The 18,412-nt window shown below is 36.3% G+C and overlaps 1 protein-coding gene and 4 non-coding genes across 5 annotated transcripts; 4 read left to right on the forward strand and 1 right to left on the reverse strand.

Moving 5' to 3' along the window:
- Window positions 1–684: 684 nt before the first annotated feature.
- On the reverse strand, window positions 685–12,943 carry LOC140162729 (uncharacterized). The gene is made up of 4 exons (XM_072186015.1): window positions 12,856–12,943; window positions 8,416–8,513; window positions 7,018–8,064; window positions 685–4,151 (listed from the first exon to the last, which is right to left on the reverse strand). The coding sequence occupies exons 1-4, from the start codon at window positions 12,872–12,874 to the stop codon at window positions 3,681–3,683; spliced, it is 1,635 nt and encodes a 544-aa protein (XP_072042116.1). The 5' UTR covers window positions 12,875–12,943; the 3' UTR covers window positions 685–3,680.
- A 3,856-nt stretch (window positions 12,944–16,799) lies between these two features.
- Window positions 16,800–16,872, forward strand: Trnav-gac (transfer RNA valine (anticodon GAC)). The gene has a single exon. It is a non-coding gene; the product is annotated as a tRNA-Val (tRNA).
- A 368-nt stretch (window positions 16,873–17,240) lies between these two features.
- Window positions 17,241–17,313, forward strand: Trnav-gac (transfer RNA valine (anticodon GAC)). The gene has a single exon. It is a non-coding gene; the product is annotated as a tRNA-Val (tRNA).
- A 366-nt stretch (window positions 17,314–17,679) lies between these two features.
- Window positions 17,680–17,752, forward strand: Trnav-gac (transfer RNA valine (anticodon GAC)). Its single transcript has one exon. It is a non-coding gene; the product is annotated as a tRNA-Val (tRNA).
- Window positions 17,753–18,119: 367 nt separating this feature from the next.
- Window positions 18,120–18,192, forward strand: Trnav-gac (transfer RNA valine (anticodon GAC)). The gene has a single exon. It is a non-coding gene; the product is annotated as a tRNA-Val (tRNA).
- The last annotated feature ends 220 nt before the right edge of the window (window positions 18,193–18,412 follow it).

An 18,412-nucleotide genomic window follows, 5' to 3' on the forward strand; every position in this document is an offset into this window, starting at 1 on the left:
TGTAAGTACTAAAGGATCCCAAACGTAATTGGCCCTACTTATTCTATCTTGACACATATTAAACAGCATATCGCCAGCCTGATACGATAATTCATTTTAATAAGTCATTTTTTATTTTATTTTGAGAACAAAGTACAAAATATGGTTCAAGCATCCATTTAAACATATTTCCCAGCAAATACAAAACATAAGGTTTGAAAAGGTTGCCAGAATTTTTTTGTTTTCTTTTTTCTTTTTTTTTTAGCCTAATATAAAGCAGGTCGCCTTTTCATGCTCTGGTAATTCTGACCTGGGCGGAGAGGCTGTATAGTTGAACTCTTAATGACTTTGAATGTCTGTATTGGGAGGGGTTGGAATTTTTTTTAAGTATAGTGAATCCGACACCTTTTGATTGTATGGACAACCCCCGGTAAAATATTGAGGATTTACGCCCCCCCCCCCCCATCCCCCGGGATCTACGCCTATGAACAAAGTAGTTTTTGTGGTCTTTTCGCTTTAATTTATAATAATGATATAAATAATGAAACGTTCCTAAACAGGAATCGTGGGGACATTTAGTCGTCGTGATATTAAAAAGTCCCGCCAAGGAAATACACACAGCAGAAACACACAGAAGATAACACGTTGATATGATGACTTAATCCTGATGGTTAAAGTTTAATAATATGATGAGCAATGTGATGGAATACATACAAACTCAGATGGGCGTATAACTATAATCAAGATTAAATACAGGGTGAGTCAAAAAAAGTGCAATAGAGCAAAGAATCGATATTTATGCAAGAACCAAGTCGAACTTTCCCATTATTGAAATATTTCATAAATGCCACACTCAATAGTCACCTTCTGTGAAAATATGAAGTGAATCGCGACTACAGTTTAATTTTTATGAGTCCTTTTGCTGCGACACCCAATTTCGTTATTTGTCCACGAGATACCACGTATTTTGAATGAGAGCACACAATGCACGGTAAAGGCACCAGCTCTGAAACTGACTTTAACTTAAATAAGTTGATTTTTGCTCTATTTTAAGTTTTATTTCTGTTCAAACAAACTTTCTAACATTACTTTAAGTCCTTCATACCTCACTCGACTCCAACTCCGGTTTTTTTTAAATCCCAATGTCCAACTTACTGAATATTTTGTAATTCACTACACTTCAATTTGCGCGTATTTCATTTTGACATTTGAAAAACTCGCCTTCAAATTTGTATGTTTTTGATAGAGAATAAACATCTTTTAAGTAAAGGTAACATGAAAATAACAACAAATAATGTTTCTTCTCCTTAAACAAGACCAAGGACAATAACACATTGGGTGCTCCATTTTATTTCAATGCCAATGAGGTTAAGTAAGTGGCAGTTTTCCAAATGTACCTTACACAGAGTGGGCTGACATTCAAATTTTAGATGTCTCTTGGCTAAACATTAAAATTGGGTATCGCTATAAAATGTGTCATAAAAGCAAAACGGTAAATGCTAATTCCTTACTTTTTTCACACAAGGTCACTAATTGACATGTCATTTTTAAATGAAAATGGATTATTTTCTCTATTGCACTTTTTTTGACTCACCCTGTATGTGTAAATGGAGTACTATCTGATGTTGAGTTGTTGAAAGTTCAGATGGCTGTGCCTACAAAAACGTAAGGGATAATTAATCAAAAGGTACCTGGTGACAGCACAAACACATCTAAACAAACCCCAATATCAACCTCTACTACTACATTTTTGGCGAAAATACCCCATTAAAAACTATTGATCAACTCAAGAACGATATTGGTTAGGAAATCTATTTCATAACCCAGCCAACACAAAACGTTTTGAAGAAAACGTTTTATAATAAAATGAGTACTAAATCTATTCCTCTGGACTTACTATTTTCGATAGGTTTGAAATACCCTGCGGTTTACCATGTTTACACGCATCTCAAATTTACCTATCATTCGTTTGAGGATAAGGAGGTGCTAGTGATCGATAGAGAACACAGGTGGTTTGAAAGAGGGGTAGAAATCTTTCAAGGACCTACGACATAGCAATCAGGAAGCTACCCCGGCGATTCTCTTGTGAGTCACATGTCAGTAGTTCATCAACTGATCGATCAGTCAGCCTGATGATACGTGTTGGATGAGACGCAATACTCTCGCTATCAAAAAAAGTTAAGTCCAGATGAACAGATTCAATACTCATTGTAAATAATCTTGTTTATCTAACTAGTGACTGAGAATATTCAAAAATTAATCGTTTTTAAGGTTATTTTAAACTGTTGCGATTTGGTAGTTCACAGCATCTTGCGAATGGTAGTGACCTTTGGTAAAACTTGTATTGATCATTTCATAGCGAGTGTGTAGAAGAGTTCAATATCACAGACACACTTTTGTAGGTCCTGTGGTTTTTGAGTTATGTTGTAAAGAGGGCTGAAACAACAACACTTTTGTAAAACATACATAACTCATTAACAACAATATATCAAGCAAATTTTCAAAGTATATGATTTGTAGAATGCAAAACACCAAAGTGTTAATTTTCAGTAATATATTGGTTTCGATAATGAAAATAATTTTTTGGCTGCTTCGACCAACAACACCTACAATCTTGGAAAAAGGTACTTGGAACGCTTGGCACACTCTGCCGTAAATTCCGTGCAGAATTTCTTATGATCATTAATCAATGTTGGACACATTGGGAAACCGCTGAAGACATTTGCATTTCTCAACATTGCATGGCGGAAAGGGGGTGACAGTGTTCTGCTATTTACACGCAAGCGTTCCAAGACCTATTTCCAAGATTGAAGTCTATCCTTATTAATGTTCCAAAAAACATTATTGAACACTTGATCAAAGGGTTTACAAAATATTTTGCAAAACATGTCTGTAAAAACCTGTTTACAATAACATTTTGACCATAACGTGGTTTTATTCAAAACTTAAAAGCTTTGAATAAAACCACGTTTATAACGTTTTAAAAAAATTGTTTGTTTGCTGGGCTATTCATGCAAAGCAAGCCTCAAAAGTTTATACCCAGGGAGGTTAAAATGAATGTCATGTTATATACCAAAACACTTTACTTGAAATTATGCATTAATTTATCAGAAATATAATCTAAGCATCATTTTTTATTTTGTTTTTAGTTGTCACTAATTCTTTATCCAATCATTTGTATCCAGAGGATGATTTAAGGAAGCCCCATCATGACTGTAAAAGTGTTATCACGCGAGTTTCAACTGCCACTTAACTTCTCAAATCCCATTGAAGTCTGTGCAAAAGATGTTGTTTTAGAATTGCCCGTGTGTCATTATTACTTGGTCGATTTCAGATCTAAAGTGATGTATGCATGAAGGATAATTCACACCTTCTGTAGATAACATAAAATGTGAAATCGACTGACATTTTGAATGTGTTTTTATTGTAAATATATCAGTCCAAATTCAAATTTAACAATACACGTTTATGCAGTGGTCCCGGGCAGTGGTGTCATGTTCATTCACACAGCTGCTAACCGCAAGTTGACCCAAGTGGAGTGCTGGGAAGTGCTTAAATCATCCTCTGATTTGTATCATTCCCCCGCCTAATTCTATGTTTGCGAGCTCTCGTATCTGGTACCTCTTCGCTGCCAGTTCATTTCCCTCCGAGTTTTTCCTTCAGATTTGTATTTTGTTATATATATTGCATGTATAATCGCCTTACATGTCCGTGTCTTCATACCCCTTGTTACTTTTAGCATGAATGTCATCTCCTCCTACAGCTCCATAGCCATTTGCCTTATCACGTTTGTCCGTAATCTTCCCTGGTACAACCTTTGAGCTTCTTCGTTTAAAAATAGGATCCAGAAACATAAAACTAACACACGTGAAAAAAATAAAGACAAACATGAGTACAATCATAAGAGTAAACAAGCTTTGTTTAGCATCTAACTGTTGTAACAGATAACTCAACACAATCATAATAACATAGACTAACATAAAACCAAGGATGTATAATGTTTCATATGCTGCTGATAATGGCTTGTTTCTCTCCTCATCAGATTTGTTAGTATTGATCTTCTTTTCCACTCGTTGGAAGATCCAAAGAAGGAGCCATGCGTAGAGCACGGAAGCATACTCAAGTCCGGGGATGCGGATGATTTCTTGTGGTAGGCGTATGTAGTAGTTGCCCTAACATGATTAAAGAAAAAAAAAAAAAAAAAGTTATCATGATATGTAGTACCAATAAGAACAACATGCTTAGAATAGTTTGGCATGAGCATTAAAACCATGTTGTAACATGTCCATAAAAAAAATTGTATTTCTATTCAACAAAATGTTAATTTTACAGTTAGACATGTCCCCTTTTATTTTTGACCCGAACAGATTAGGAGCTATTAGGCAAAACAAAGAAAATAACACCAATGCGTGTCACTCTGTCGATCGTGAGCCTGTCCGGTCCTTTTGGTGTGTTATGACCTTCCCGCGTTCTTATTTTTTTCCCAACATAATGGGCCGCAATACAATCAACCAATAGGGTTAAGGTATAGGGTTAGGTTTAGCGTATTGCAGCTAATTATGGTTGCAAAAAAGAAATACGCTTCCCACGCACATATTTATATTCTGCAACCTAACCCTACCCGTAAAGGATTGGAGTATTGCAACCATAATAGTATAATGGGCCGCTACAACCATAATGGGCCACAATACACCGTACTGCGGCCCATTATGGTTGAAGAAAATAAATACGCTTGCGGCCCATTATGGTTGCAGCAAAAAAATAAATACGGTTGCAGCTGCGGCCCATTATGGTTGCAGCTACGGCCCATTATGGTTGCAGCTACGGCCCATTATGGTTGCAGCTGCGGCCCATTATGGTTGTTGTTGTTGCAGCGGCCCAGTTATATGATTGCAGAAAGAAATGAAGTTTCCCATATTATGCTTTAATTTATTTCTGCAATCATAATGGGCCGCTGCAATACACATACCCAACGATATTGAGCAAATCGCTTTAATTGTATGAAATATGCCAGAGGCAAACGCAATATCGCATGATGATCATGATAACTTTATTGTGAGATGGGTCAGGAATTGGTCACTTGCAAATGTCGCTATAAGGAAACATTTAAAATAAGTGCGGATTCCGATGTTTGTTATGACAGACTACCTCTTGAACAAACACATATCAAAATATTTGTCAGCTGAATTGTGATCAAAAGTGCTTCAGACACATTGTATTGAGAACGGTAAGTAAGCTTGCTCTATTAACACGATTTACCTTTTCAAAAAATGTCGCTGGCGACAAGAGAGTGGTCTCTGACAGGCGCAGCGAGTCGCAAGCGGGGCCCGACTTTTTTGCACCCAATGTGCTGGATCGAATCATATTGCTAAAGCTATAACAATCACGATTATGGACTCAAAGCGATCTTTTGTGAATAGCGACTACAGTATGAAATCATAATAAAAGCCTTTATCTAAAATGTGTTACCTCAGGCGGTCGTATATATCACATTTTTTTTCAAAATAAAGCTTAGTTTTACGTACAGCTGACGAACTTATGGCTGCTAGTAAAAGCACTGTCTGATACTAAAGACCTCACAAAAAGTCGTTGACAAAATGTTTGACTTTATTTTATTACGGTTTGAAAAGCTACGATATTTCTTTTGTTTTTTCATTGTATTATGAGGAAAAATACGAGAATTGAAAATAAGGATCTAAACAGCGATTCCTATGTTTGACTTTGTTTTATTAGGGTTTGTAAATCTATTTATTTTTTTCTCATTGTATTATGAGGAAATTATGAGAATTGAAAATAAGCATCTAGAAAAAAGTTATTCTTATGTTTGAACTTGTTTTATTAGGGTTTGGAAATTTAGATTTACAGACTCTAATAAAACAAAGTCAAACATAAGAATAACTTTTAGATGCCTATTTTCAATTCTCAGAAGTGTCCTCTTAATACAATGAAAACAAAAGAAATAGATTTACAAACCGTAATAAAACAAAGTTAAACATACGAATAACTTTTTTCTAGATGCTTATTTTCAATTCGCATAATTTTCCTCATAATACAATGAAAAAACAAAATAATAGGCATATAAACCATACAAAAAACACCGGACCTACCGGCCTGTCCCAGCAAACACAAAAACGTTTTAAAACGTTTTAAATAAGTTATATTTTGGCTTTTGGTCTAGGTAAAAACGTTTTAATAACATTAAAATATCGGGTTATATAAAGGTCATAATAACGTTTTAAAACGTTTTGTATGAAAACACACTACAACTATTTTTGCAAACATTTTTGCCAAATATTGTGTCAATACTTAAATAACATTATGTTAAAATATTTGAACCCAGCAAACACAAAATGTTCTTAAAATGTTTTTTCAAAACCTTTTAATAACATTTAAATGTCGGGTTATATAGGTCATGAAAACGTTTTAAAACGTTATTGAAAATATTTTGGGCAAACATTTTTCGCAAAATATGTTTTCAACCCCAAAATATATCAAGATTGTATCAAGTTTCCAAAAATGTTTTGGAATGTTATTAAAACGTTTTTATACCCTTTATATAACCCGACATTTAAACGTTTTCTGTAAAACGTTTTTGTTTGCTGAGCAGTAGATTATCAAAAATGTTTTTAAGGTTATGAAAACGTTTTATACTCTTAATATACCCTTTATATAACCCGACATTTAAACGTTTTCTGACAACCTTTTATAACCTTTTGCGAATGATGTCGAAAACGTTTTGTGTTTGCTGGGGTGTTGGGAATTCAGACCTTTCGCTTGCTCGGCGAACGCTCTAACCGATGAGCTACACAGATTGCCCCTGATAAATAAGGCTCAAGTCTGTTACTTATGGCTATAAACAGACAGGGTAAACAATACAAACAACACACAACACACAAGCGTACGAGATCAATCAATGATGCTTAACCGCAGGCCTAATCATACAAACAAAGGGCTCACGCGCGCATCGTACACGGGAACATCAAACATTGCAAAATAGCGCACGAGATCAAATTGATTAAACACCCGGTGTTAACTTACATTTTTATCTGGGATCCAGCTGTAGCACCATACGCATATTCCAAGATACACTAGAAATGGGAAGAACCGTAGCCACCATGGTATCTTCTTCCAAAACGAGAACCCAAAAATCTGCGTCATGGTAAACATCCAAAGGAATCCAAAGCAAAACATTGGCCAAAGGAATGTACCATTAAGATCTGGACCTCCTGTTTGAGAAGCGACAATCGACCCATGAATAACCACCCATGCTTCTAAGATGAGCCTCCATAGACGGTTTAGATGTACATTGGTGTACATAAGGCTTCCCTGAAGCATAATCATCCATGTATGCATAAATCCGAGAGCATGTCCCCACGTGTTTTCCATAGGATGGTACCAGAATGTATAGATAGCTCCCCACGCGAAGGCATACCCGTGGTATTTTCGAACCATATTGACGGGGCCTTGAGATAAGCGAAGCTTGCGGCTGACTTTGTCTTTGTTATCTGCGGTTGGCCACTTGAAGGCAAGTCCACGGTCCCGGTATTCCATAAGTAACACCAACACAAGGAGCATGATAACAGCGCCTTGAGAACTTGCCTCAGACACATCCTGTGCAAGAGCATCATACGTAATGTGGGTTTGTGTCAGATGCATGATGTGGAAGAAAATATTCAAAAGTAGCGGCATTGATTGAAAAGTAAAAATCTGACTGCTGTATTTTGGTCCTGGGATTTCCCCGTTTATCTTCTTCTTCTGTGCATAGAAGATAGTCGCCCAAATTGTCAACTGATGACCGATATAGCACATCCATACAAATAGCCTTGTTAATGCATTGGCTTCACCGGGTGGCAACTGCCAATAGTACCATCTGGTATTCGCATCGCGATCTGATCTTCCAGGTACTCCAGGCTCTGGTTCAAAAGGCTCGGGAAGAAACCGATCTGCGGAGCTGTTGTGTGAGTAACCTGATTGGGCATTCCATCCACGTAGATGTCCAAGACCGAACATAGTACCCAGCAAAGCGATGATGAAGAACATGCCTGCCATCCACATGATGACATCCTGACGGATTCCTTCTGAGACCTGTTGAGTTGAAAGGGGTTGAAATGAATTTTTAAGATAACTTGTTAGAATATAAGTTATGCTGAGGTACCATGTCAATCACAGAACATTATAAAATGACATCAAAATCATATAACCATGAAAATAGCACACGATGGAGGAAAATGTTGGAAACTTTTCTAATTAATCAGAAGGATAGGCGCAGGTGTTTAAATGTAACACAGTGACCTTATTTTGGAGGTAGGGAGGGTGTTTACACATGTACATTTTGTCCATACTGTAATCACTTGAAACTGTATTTTGATCCAACCTGTACAATGTTTGTACACCCTCCAGATGGCGTAACTGTTGGTTTAATTTATTAAACTTTACCTGTTCCTTGGGTAACTTTTCATAGTTTTCATTGTCATCGTTAGATGCATTGTCTGTTGATGTAGCGATCTTAGAGTCCTCATCTGCCATAGAAGTTTCTAATTGAAAGATGAAAACATGTATTTAAGATCAATATGGTCACGAGCGCTGTCCACTGATAGCCAGACTAAAGTCAAGTGACTCTCGAAGTGGAGTAAACTAGCACTAACTCTCAAAAGGAGTCACCTGATTGTCACATGAGAGTCAGTTGACTCTACTTGTGGAGTCAATTGACTCTACATTCAGAGTCGTCGACGGAGTCAAGAAATTCATAACTCTTCAAGAGAGTCAGACTCTGGAATAGTTTGGCTGTTGACACCATGGAATGTATATTCTCTCATTCCTAAGGCATGGTGATTCAGCCTAAATTTCTCCATCCTGCCATCTGACGATCGCCTATACTTTGAATTTTTATCTTGATGCACATCTATGTGTATCATTATTTTGTGCTATTTCCGAACTGTCGGAGTGACCCTGTAATGGAGTCAGAGTGACTCTATAAATGGAGTCTGGATTACTCTAGAAGCAGAGTCCAGCCACTACGCGACTCTATGTCTAAAATGACTCCATAAATTGGGAGTCAAATGACTCCTGTGTAGAGTCATCAACGGTGACTCATCTGCGGAGTCAAGAAATTTATGACTCTTCAAAGGAGTTAGATGACTCCCAATTTGGAGTCAGTTTAGACATAGAGTCGCAGATTATCCAGGCGATCTTACAGACAGGTCTATAAGTGGTGTCACTGAGAGGGCTGTCACAGACAATTACACTACGCACAAAAAGAAACCGTACATTGAAAACAAAAGACATTTCTTAAAGACTCTATAAACCAAAATCACTAACTTATAGCAATTTGAATAATAACGAGAGCTTTTCTAAGGTGACAAAAATTTACATTCACTTTTCCGCGAAGCTCACAGTGAGCGTTAATTGCATCCGTCATGCTATCCCAGCAAACACTGTTACGAGTCGTACTTGACTCAAGGCCAAAATCACCATTTACCCGAACTCACACGAATGCACAACACAAATACACTGTTTGATTATGCAAACAAAATCTAAGTCTTTAATTGAAAGCACGTTATTATTGGTACAATATATGACAACAAATGCACATACACAATAATCAAATATAATCACTCTTTATCTATTTTGTACTTAGCCAGCATTCTTCTTCTTGGCGATCATAAAGTTCTTGCAATGTTCTGGACGACTGATGTAATATATCCTTATTCACTTGTCCTGCGTAAATCAGCGAAGTCCTTTGTACACTTGCATTGATAAATATCCTTTCGAATAAAATCCTCACACAAAACTCTTATCTCCTTGCGCCGTTCTCCAAACGCCTTAATCCTTGCGCTGCTTTCTTCAAACTTGGTGCTATTTCCACCTTTCACACAATATCTTCAGGAAGCAGGACTGCGATGCAGTTGTTCCCACTTATATTGACAGTTGCGTTGAATCAAAACACCAGACTTCAGCAAGTCGACAGAAGAATATATATTCCTTTCTTGGAAGAAGTACGTTCCTTGACGTATTCTAGATCTTCTCCGACAACACTGGTAAATAGTAGTACTTTGACTACATAAAATATTTCTGGTTTGCAATTTCCTTTCTTTGAAGGAATTGGACTGTAAGCATATTAGCTAGCTAGCCCAGATCAACACTATCAACTGTGACAATAATTGTGTTTACATTTTCTTATATATCAAGCAATGGGAAATCCCCAGTATTAATACACATGATGAGAACTTGGAAATTCCCAAGCCTTAATTATAACATTAACCTTTCTCATTACATCACTTCCTGAGGGGAAATCCCATTACATCACTTTCATTTTACAACCTCAGGGGGTTTCCAAATATTCCAAATTTAGAAATGATTCAATTTGTTTTTGATCAAGTTGATGCAAGAAAGGGGAATCCCTAAAATGTCTCATAAAATAGATTTTAATTGTAAACAAAGATAATCAAATTAAATTACTCAGGGCACATCACAACACTAAAACATTTTTAAAACGTTTTAAACGGGTTTTGGTTTTGATAAAAACATTTTAATACCATTAAATGTCGGGTTACATAAAGGTTATCAAAACGTTGAAACATACTACAACAACATTTTTACAATATTGTCCGCATAATATTGTAGAATATTTTTGCAAACATTTTTAGCCAAATATGTTGTCAACACCTAAATAACGTTATGTTAGAATATTTTGCTGCAAGTGTTTAAAAAATGTTTTTGAATGCTATGAAAACTTTTTATACCCTTTATAATTATCCTTTATATAATCAGACATTTAATCGTTGTCTAGCAATCTTTTCTAACATTTTGCTGGGAAGTTGAGCCCGTAAGACAATTATAGCCTCGAAGGAGGAAATATCCAAAAATGTCACTTTTAAAACTTTACCTTTTGTCCTTCAAATGCGTATAGCTTAGTGGAATAAAGTGGCACCATGTCGAATGATGAGGCATCAAAGTATTAATAAAATTCCTTTAAAAGGAATAGGGCGGGCAAATGAAAAATTGTCAAGAGAAATGAAAGAATGAGTAAGTCTTCACAATTAAAAACAGGAAAATATGACACAACATCGATTTCCAATGGGGGAATAACACAAAACGTATAAACAAAGTTAAAAGAGTTTTTAACTTTATACGTTTATACGTTTGTTATTCCCCCATTGGAGGTTGTGTCATATTTTCCTGATTTTAATCTTATCTATTGCTTATCCGTTGTTCTCTGCTGGTCAGTTGGAACAGATTTTCCCTGTTTTTATATTAACCCTTCACATCATAACAGAAGACGTTTTATGTTAACATTTTATATAAAACATTGTTATAAAACTTTTGTAGATAATAGTTATTTAAAACATTTTCGTAATCATACCTAGAGTTTTTTTAATATCATCAGATAGAAAGACTTCTGCTCATCTTCTCTGGTGAGACAACAGGGCTGGGGTATCTTTCCATATCAAAGTTTAAAAATCTGTCATATCAATTTCCTCAATATGTTGTTTTGATACAACTTATGAGGGGAAAAGTTTGATTTTACAATATTTCGATATTATTTTTTAACTTTGTAACTTTATTATGATTAACATAACTGTATTTCAAAGCGTCAAACTATATCATTATTTTGTCCCAACAAAAATAATCCAGGGAATAAAATATTCATTCATATGTTTATTTATTTTATTCAACCTGGGTCATTTCTACTGGTGCACATGTATTCTAATAATTTGTCTATAATACCTTTAATATACAAGCATCAGGAAGCACTTTTTGTCACAAGATTTGAAAAGTAAATAGCCTATGTACACACTGAACACAATGCACATACAAGCTGTATTTAAGTACATGCCGAAGCTGTCAGTACAGTATAAAATGATATATATGACCTTCACGATGCTATTAATTTAGCCCAAAGATTAGGAAAACTAGCAAAACTGGTGAACTGGTACTGTTCAAATAAAAACATCTGCAAATCTTGCTGCAATTTCCAAATAGTATTTCTATTACTTAAACAATTATTTTTTGTTATTTCTTTTAATACAAATACATTACTGCCTATGACGACTTTATCGTATTACTTACATATCAAAATCAAGTAATAATTACAAAACTCGTCGTAAACTATCACCTCTGTGGGTGTTTGGGATATAACCGGCACGAATATTTTCTCAACACTACGGCATGTGAAAAAGTAGGTCAATAGTCAGAGAATATAGGGCGGGTGCGGCACGCCGCACCCGCCCAAAAACATAATTCTCCATCTATCTATATACCATTTTATTTTGTAATTTAGTTCTTCTCTGTTTAGTTTTAGTGTCTTTAAGAAATTGATTTTGTTTCAAGTGTACGGATACGTTTTATGACACTGCACCGCCACGTCAATGAGTCACAAATGTAATCATTCCTCTACCAAAGGAATAACGTACCGCTTGTCTTGAGTCACTGAAATTCCAGTGTAGTAAGTGGATTACTTGCCCCTATAATACATAACTTTTGTTACCAGTGTGTTATTATTTTTTGAGAAAAATGTAAAAATAGTCACAAATTTATCAAGGGGTGTAGTACCTAAACTGGTCATATGGATATTTTTATTTATATACATGCACGTTATTGCAATTTAAAATAAGTAGAGGTCCTTTGATGAACTACGCTAAGCATAGCAAGACGACAACGTCATATTATTATGGCTTTATATAAATCTCACTGGACTTTGACCATGTTGACTAATACTGGTAGTGTTACGAAACCGATCACTATGGCAATTATATAAGGCTTTACAATAAGTACATGATCATTATATCTATACCATATTACGTGTCAAATTGTAATATTTTAAACATCAAGAGTGAGCAATATTATTTATGACATTACATATTTATCAATACTCACCCGTTTCGTTGCTTTCCATCTTTACAGCGTAGATGAATCAAATAGAATAATAACAATACACAGAATGTACTATTTTCATGTACAGACCTCCTTCTTTTTCAACACATTGTACTGTCACGCACAACAAAACCTACTAATTAGGCTATATCAGTCTCTAGTTGTTTAATATAGATCAAAGGTCAATTACAAAACGGAACCAATACCGTCTTTGTTGCATAAATGAGCGTTTATTGCGTTTCGACAGTATTTTTTGTGGGACATGAGAGCACCGCAGACCTATCGAATTGCATTTTGAATAAGAAGCATGTCTTTCTGATATCAAATAATTTTCATTTTGAAAATCACAATATAATACAAATTTTATGACAAATTATAAAAATTTGATATTTTTCAAATTTTTGATATATAACAGTCCTCGAAGTAAATTATATAAATCTAATGATATATTCTTAAAGTGTATGTAGCAGGGAGGAAAAGCCGACGGTCAATTGAAAATTTTGACCTTTCGTATTAAAGATATGGATTTTTTTCCCAAAAGACCTTTTTTTTTTTTGGTGTTTTGGGAAAAAAAATCCATATCTTCAATACGAAAGGTCAAAATTTTCAATTGATCGTCGGCTTTTCATCCCACCTACATACACTTTAAGTATAAATCATCAGATTTACAAAGTTTACTTCAAGTACTGTTAAATATCAAAAATATCCATTTTTAATGATTTGCCATAAAATGTGTATTAAATTGCGAATTTCAAAAAATCAAAATTATTTGATATCAGAATGATATTCTTCGTATTCAGAATGCAATTCGATATGTCTGATGTGCTCTAATGTCCCAAAATAAATACTGTCCAAACGTTCATACCCCAGCCCTTAAGGTTAGCAACTATTTTAAACTGTTGCGATTTGGTAGTTCACAGCATCTTGCGAATTACCAACAATAAATCAAGCAAGTTTTCAAAGTATATATGATATGATTTGTGTGTTATTTTTCAATAATATATTGATTTAGACAATGATAAAAATTCCCTTTAAAAGGGAAAGCCAGCCTCAATGTAGAAGAGGTCTTGTAATTAGTTTTGGTCAATGTGAAAGGCATTTTTAGGATCACGGCTTACTACATCCATGTTACATGACAGTCCACCAAACCATCAACGGTGAGAAGATGTACACTGAAACTGCAGAAAACATTAACTCCTAATCTCCTGTCAACTCATTCATTATTGTTCATTATTATTAATTCATTATTGTTCTCTAAATTGTTCTGTTCTGGTTTTATTTGTCTTTTCAGCTTTTTACCCACGATATTTCAATTTCCAATTTTTTAATACCATAACTTACGAACTCAATATCTTCGCTTAAGAATGTCCGATTTTATTGGGGAAAACGGCGTTGTGGAGCAAAATAGCTCTTTATGTGAAAGCCTCCAAATTTATAAGCTGTCCAAAAGATGTCTGTTTTTGACATGATACGCCACATTTCTTAAAGATCCCAGCGCAAGAGTGATCCCAGCGCAAGAGTAAAAATATTAAAATTGTTTATAAATTGCTTAAAAGAGAAGGATAGGCCTAAGTCATTCAAATTGTCATTTGGTATTTTTGAAATGCCAAAAAAAAAAAAAATGAAGAAAACAGCAGTACTGACGAAGTTCAAGCCCCGCCATTCAAATACTTGTAGCTAATTTTAGATACTGTCAGTATCTAAAAATACAGATTCGTGTAAAATGTCTTATTTTGTCTTAAATAGGCCTACACGGCTTTCGGCTGAACCATTCGCAGACTTAGCACATCTATGTAATAACAAAGGTACGGTACCAAAATTTTGATGATTTTTACGATCGTCCGGATGAGCAAATCACTGAATGGGGCCTTTAATATTAATAATAGATAAGCTGCCTTTAAAAATATTATTGACAATGTTGAGAGTAGGAATTACCTTGAAAAATGTCTCAAAATACAAGATGCCAGTTATATTCCGGTCGTGAAAAAATCACCCCGGGTAGATTTTTGGCTATTTCTCCATTTACGATCCTGCCCAAAAGTGTCTGCTTTCGATATACCACGTCACAAATACTACACTGCACTGACTGCAGGTTTTAGTTAAAAGGGCATTTCGTGATCCACAGCATCATCCCCAACTTTTCTCAAAAAAGTTGAGATTTTTATATCACTGGAAACCTCTGGCTACATAATGTTTATGTACAAAATATTTCTTGCAGATTAATTCGTTTAGCAAAGTAATCGTGAAATTTGAATTTCGTTCTGGTATACCAGAACAAAATTGCAACACATTGTCTACACATAACCATGCATAACTCGTAAAGGCAAAATCGGAATCAACTGAAATTTTTAGAATAAGCTTTTTTTGTGGATATCTACTGAAAAATGTCATAAAAAGTGGATGCTAGGATCACGAAATACTCCTTTAATTCGCCATATATCATAATATAAACTCACCTTACATGTACATTTTGTATTTTAAAATAATTTGATATTAATTCGCAATGTATAGTTTACTATATGATGATATCACGCTGTTCAGTGGTCAAGGACCCCGGGTCAAAGACACTGAAATGACATACTTTTCTTCTGCTGACCATATGATGCTGTATATTAACTATTATTGTTATACAGGGAAAGAAGAATTACGCATCGCACACTAGCACAATTAAACATGAATTTACAAATGGAAACATTACATGCATAGGCAGATATACCAGAGTAAAAACTCCGGACATACCTGCCTGTGCCTCGAACCCAGACCTCTCGCTTGTGCAGGCTCTTACCACTCAACAGACATCCCTGATAAACAGGACTCAAGTCTGGTACTTGGATATGGGTACAAACAACACATTACATACCAGTGTACGAGATCAATTAATGATGCTTACCTGCCGGCCTAATATAATCATACAAACAAGGGAAGAGGCCTACGCATCATACACTGGAACAAGGAAACATTCAAACATTACAAACTAGCGCAAACTGTTTACCCCGCATGACTGCTCATATCCATAAGTACCAGACTTGAGTCCTGTTTATCAGGGATAGTCTGATGTAGCTCAGTGGTAAGATCTCGCCCGACAAGCGAAGAGGTCTGGGGTTCAGTACCCCGCACAGGCAGGTATGTCCGAGTTTTACTGGTATATCTGCCTATCATGTAATGTTTCCATTTGTATTCATATTTAATATGGCTAAAAAGAATACGCATTCTTCTTTCCCCTGTATATTGATAATTAATGAATTTACGATTAAGCATCATTTACTTGATCTCGATACACGCTAGTTTGAAAATGTTTGACATACCTGCCTTGTTCCAGTGTATGATGCGTAGGCCTCTTCCTTGTTTGTCGGGATTATATTACCGGCTGAGGTAAGCATCATTAATTGATCTCTGGAAACATTACACTGGTATGTAATGTGTTGTTTGTACTGTTTACCCTGCATGACTGCTCATATCCATAAGTACCAGACTTGAGTCCTGTTTATCAGGGACAGTCTGTGTAGCTCAGTGGTAAGAGCGCTCGCCCGACAAGCGAGAGGTCTGGGGTTCGATACACTGGAACAGGCAGGTATGTCCGGAGTTTTTACAAACTGGTATATCTGAGATGCATGTAATGTTTAATCATTTGTAAATTCATGTTTAAATGTGCTAGTGTGCGATGCGTAATTACTTCTTCGCCCTGTATATTGATATATTAAGACATACGATTACAAATGGCACATTTACTTGATCTCAGTGCGCTAGTTTGTAATGTTTGAATGTTGCCTTGTTCCAGTGTATGATGCGTAGGCCTCTTCCCTTGTCGCCGACGTATGACTTACGCAAGGTCTGAACAGCGTCGAGTGGGGTCAGAGAGTAGATCGCGGTGGGCGCCGTGTCATGATAACACCGCATGACTGCTCATATCCATAATACCAGACTTGAGTCCTGATTTATCAGGGATAGTCTGTGTAGCTCAGTGGTAAGAGCGCTCGCCCGACAAGCGAGAGGTCTGGGGTTCGAGTCCCCGCACAGGCAGGTATGTCCGGAGTTTTTACTCTGGTATATCTGCCTATGCATGTAATGTTTCCATTTGTAAATTCATGTTTAATTGTGCTAGTGTGCGATGCGTAATTCTTCTTTCCCCTGTATATTGATATATTAAGAATACGATTAAGCATCATTTACTTGATCTCGTGCGCTAGTTTGTAATGTTTGAATGTTTCCTTGTTCCAGTGTATGATGCGAGGCCTCTTCCCTTGTTTGTATGATTATATTAGGCCGGCGGGTAAGCATCATTAATTGATCTCGTACACTGGTATGTAATGTGTTGTTTGTACTGTTTACCCATTGCATGACTGCTCATATCCATAAGTACCAGACTTGAGTCCTGTTTATCAGGGATAGTCTGTGTAGCTCAGTGGTAAGAGCGCTCGCCCGACAAGCGAGAGGTCTGGGGTTCGAGTCCCCGCACAGGCAGGTATGTCCGGAGTTTTTACTCTGGTATATCTGCCTATGCATGTAATGTTTCCATTTGTAAATTCATGTTTAATTGTGCTAGTGTGCGATGCGTAATTCTTCTTTCCCCTGTATATTGATATATTAAGAATACGATTAAGCATCATTTACTTGATCTCGTGCGCTAGTTTGTAATGTTTGAATGTTTCCTTGTTCCAGTGTATGATGCGTAGGCCTCTTCCCTTGTTTGTATGATTATATTAGGCCGGCGGGTAAGCATCATTAATTGATCTCGTACACTGGTATGTAATGTGTTGTTTGTACTGTTTACCCGCATGACTGCTCATATCCATAAGTACCAGACTTGAGTCCTGTTTATCAGGGATAGTCTGTGTAGCTCAGTGGTAAGAGCGCTCGCCCGACAAGCGAGAGGTCTGGGGTTCGAGTCCCCGCACAGGCAGGTATGTCCGGAGTTTTTACTCTGGTATATCTGCCTATGCATGTAATGTTTCCATTTGTAAATTCATGTTTAATTGTGCTAGTGTGCGATGCGTAATTCTTCTTTCCCCTGTATATTGATATATTAAGAATACGATTAAGCATCATTTACTTGATCTCGTGCGCTAGTTTGTAATGTTTGAATGTTTCCTTGTTCCAGTGTATGATGCGTAGGCCTCTTCCCTTGTTTGTATGATTATATTAGGCCGGCGGGTAAGCATCATTAATTGATCTCGTACACTGGTATGTAATGTGTTGTTTGTACTGTTTACCCCGCATGACTGCTCATATCCATAAGTACCAGACTTGAGTCCTGTTTATCAGGGATAGTCTGTGTAGCTCAGTGGTAAGAGCGCTCGCCCGACAAGCGAGAGGTCTGGGGTTCGAGTCCCCGCACAGGCAGGTATGTCCGGAGTTTTTACTCTGGTATATCTGCCTATGCATGTAATGTTTCCATTTGTAAATTCATGTTTAATTGTGCTAGTGTGCGATGCGTAATTCTTCTTTCCCCTGTATATTGATATATTAAGAATACGATTAAGCATCATTTACTTGATCTCGTGCGCTAGTTTGTAATGTTTGAATGTTTCCTTGTTCCAGTGTATGATGCGTAGGCCTCTTC

This window comes from Amphiura filiformis, chromosome 10 (genome assembly GCF_039555335.1).
Source record: "Amphiura filiformis chromosome 10, Afil_fr2py, whole genome shotgun sequence".
NCBI classification, from domain to species: domain Eukaryota; kingdom Metazoa; phylum Echinodermata; class Ophiuroidea; order Amphilepidida; family Amphiuridae; genus Amphiura; species Amphiura filiformis.

Coding starts and splice junctions, on each gene's coding strand:
- LOC140162729 (XM_072186015.1), bottom strand. Junction 8,065..8,415: donor AAAAGTTACCCAAGGAACAG/GTAAAGTTTAAT, acceptor TCAACTCAACAG/GTCTCAGAAGGAATCCGTCA. Junction 4,152..7,017: donor GCTGGATCCCAGATAAAAAT/GTAAGTTAACAC, acceptor TAATCATGTTAG/GGCAACTACTACATACGCCT.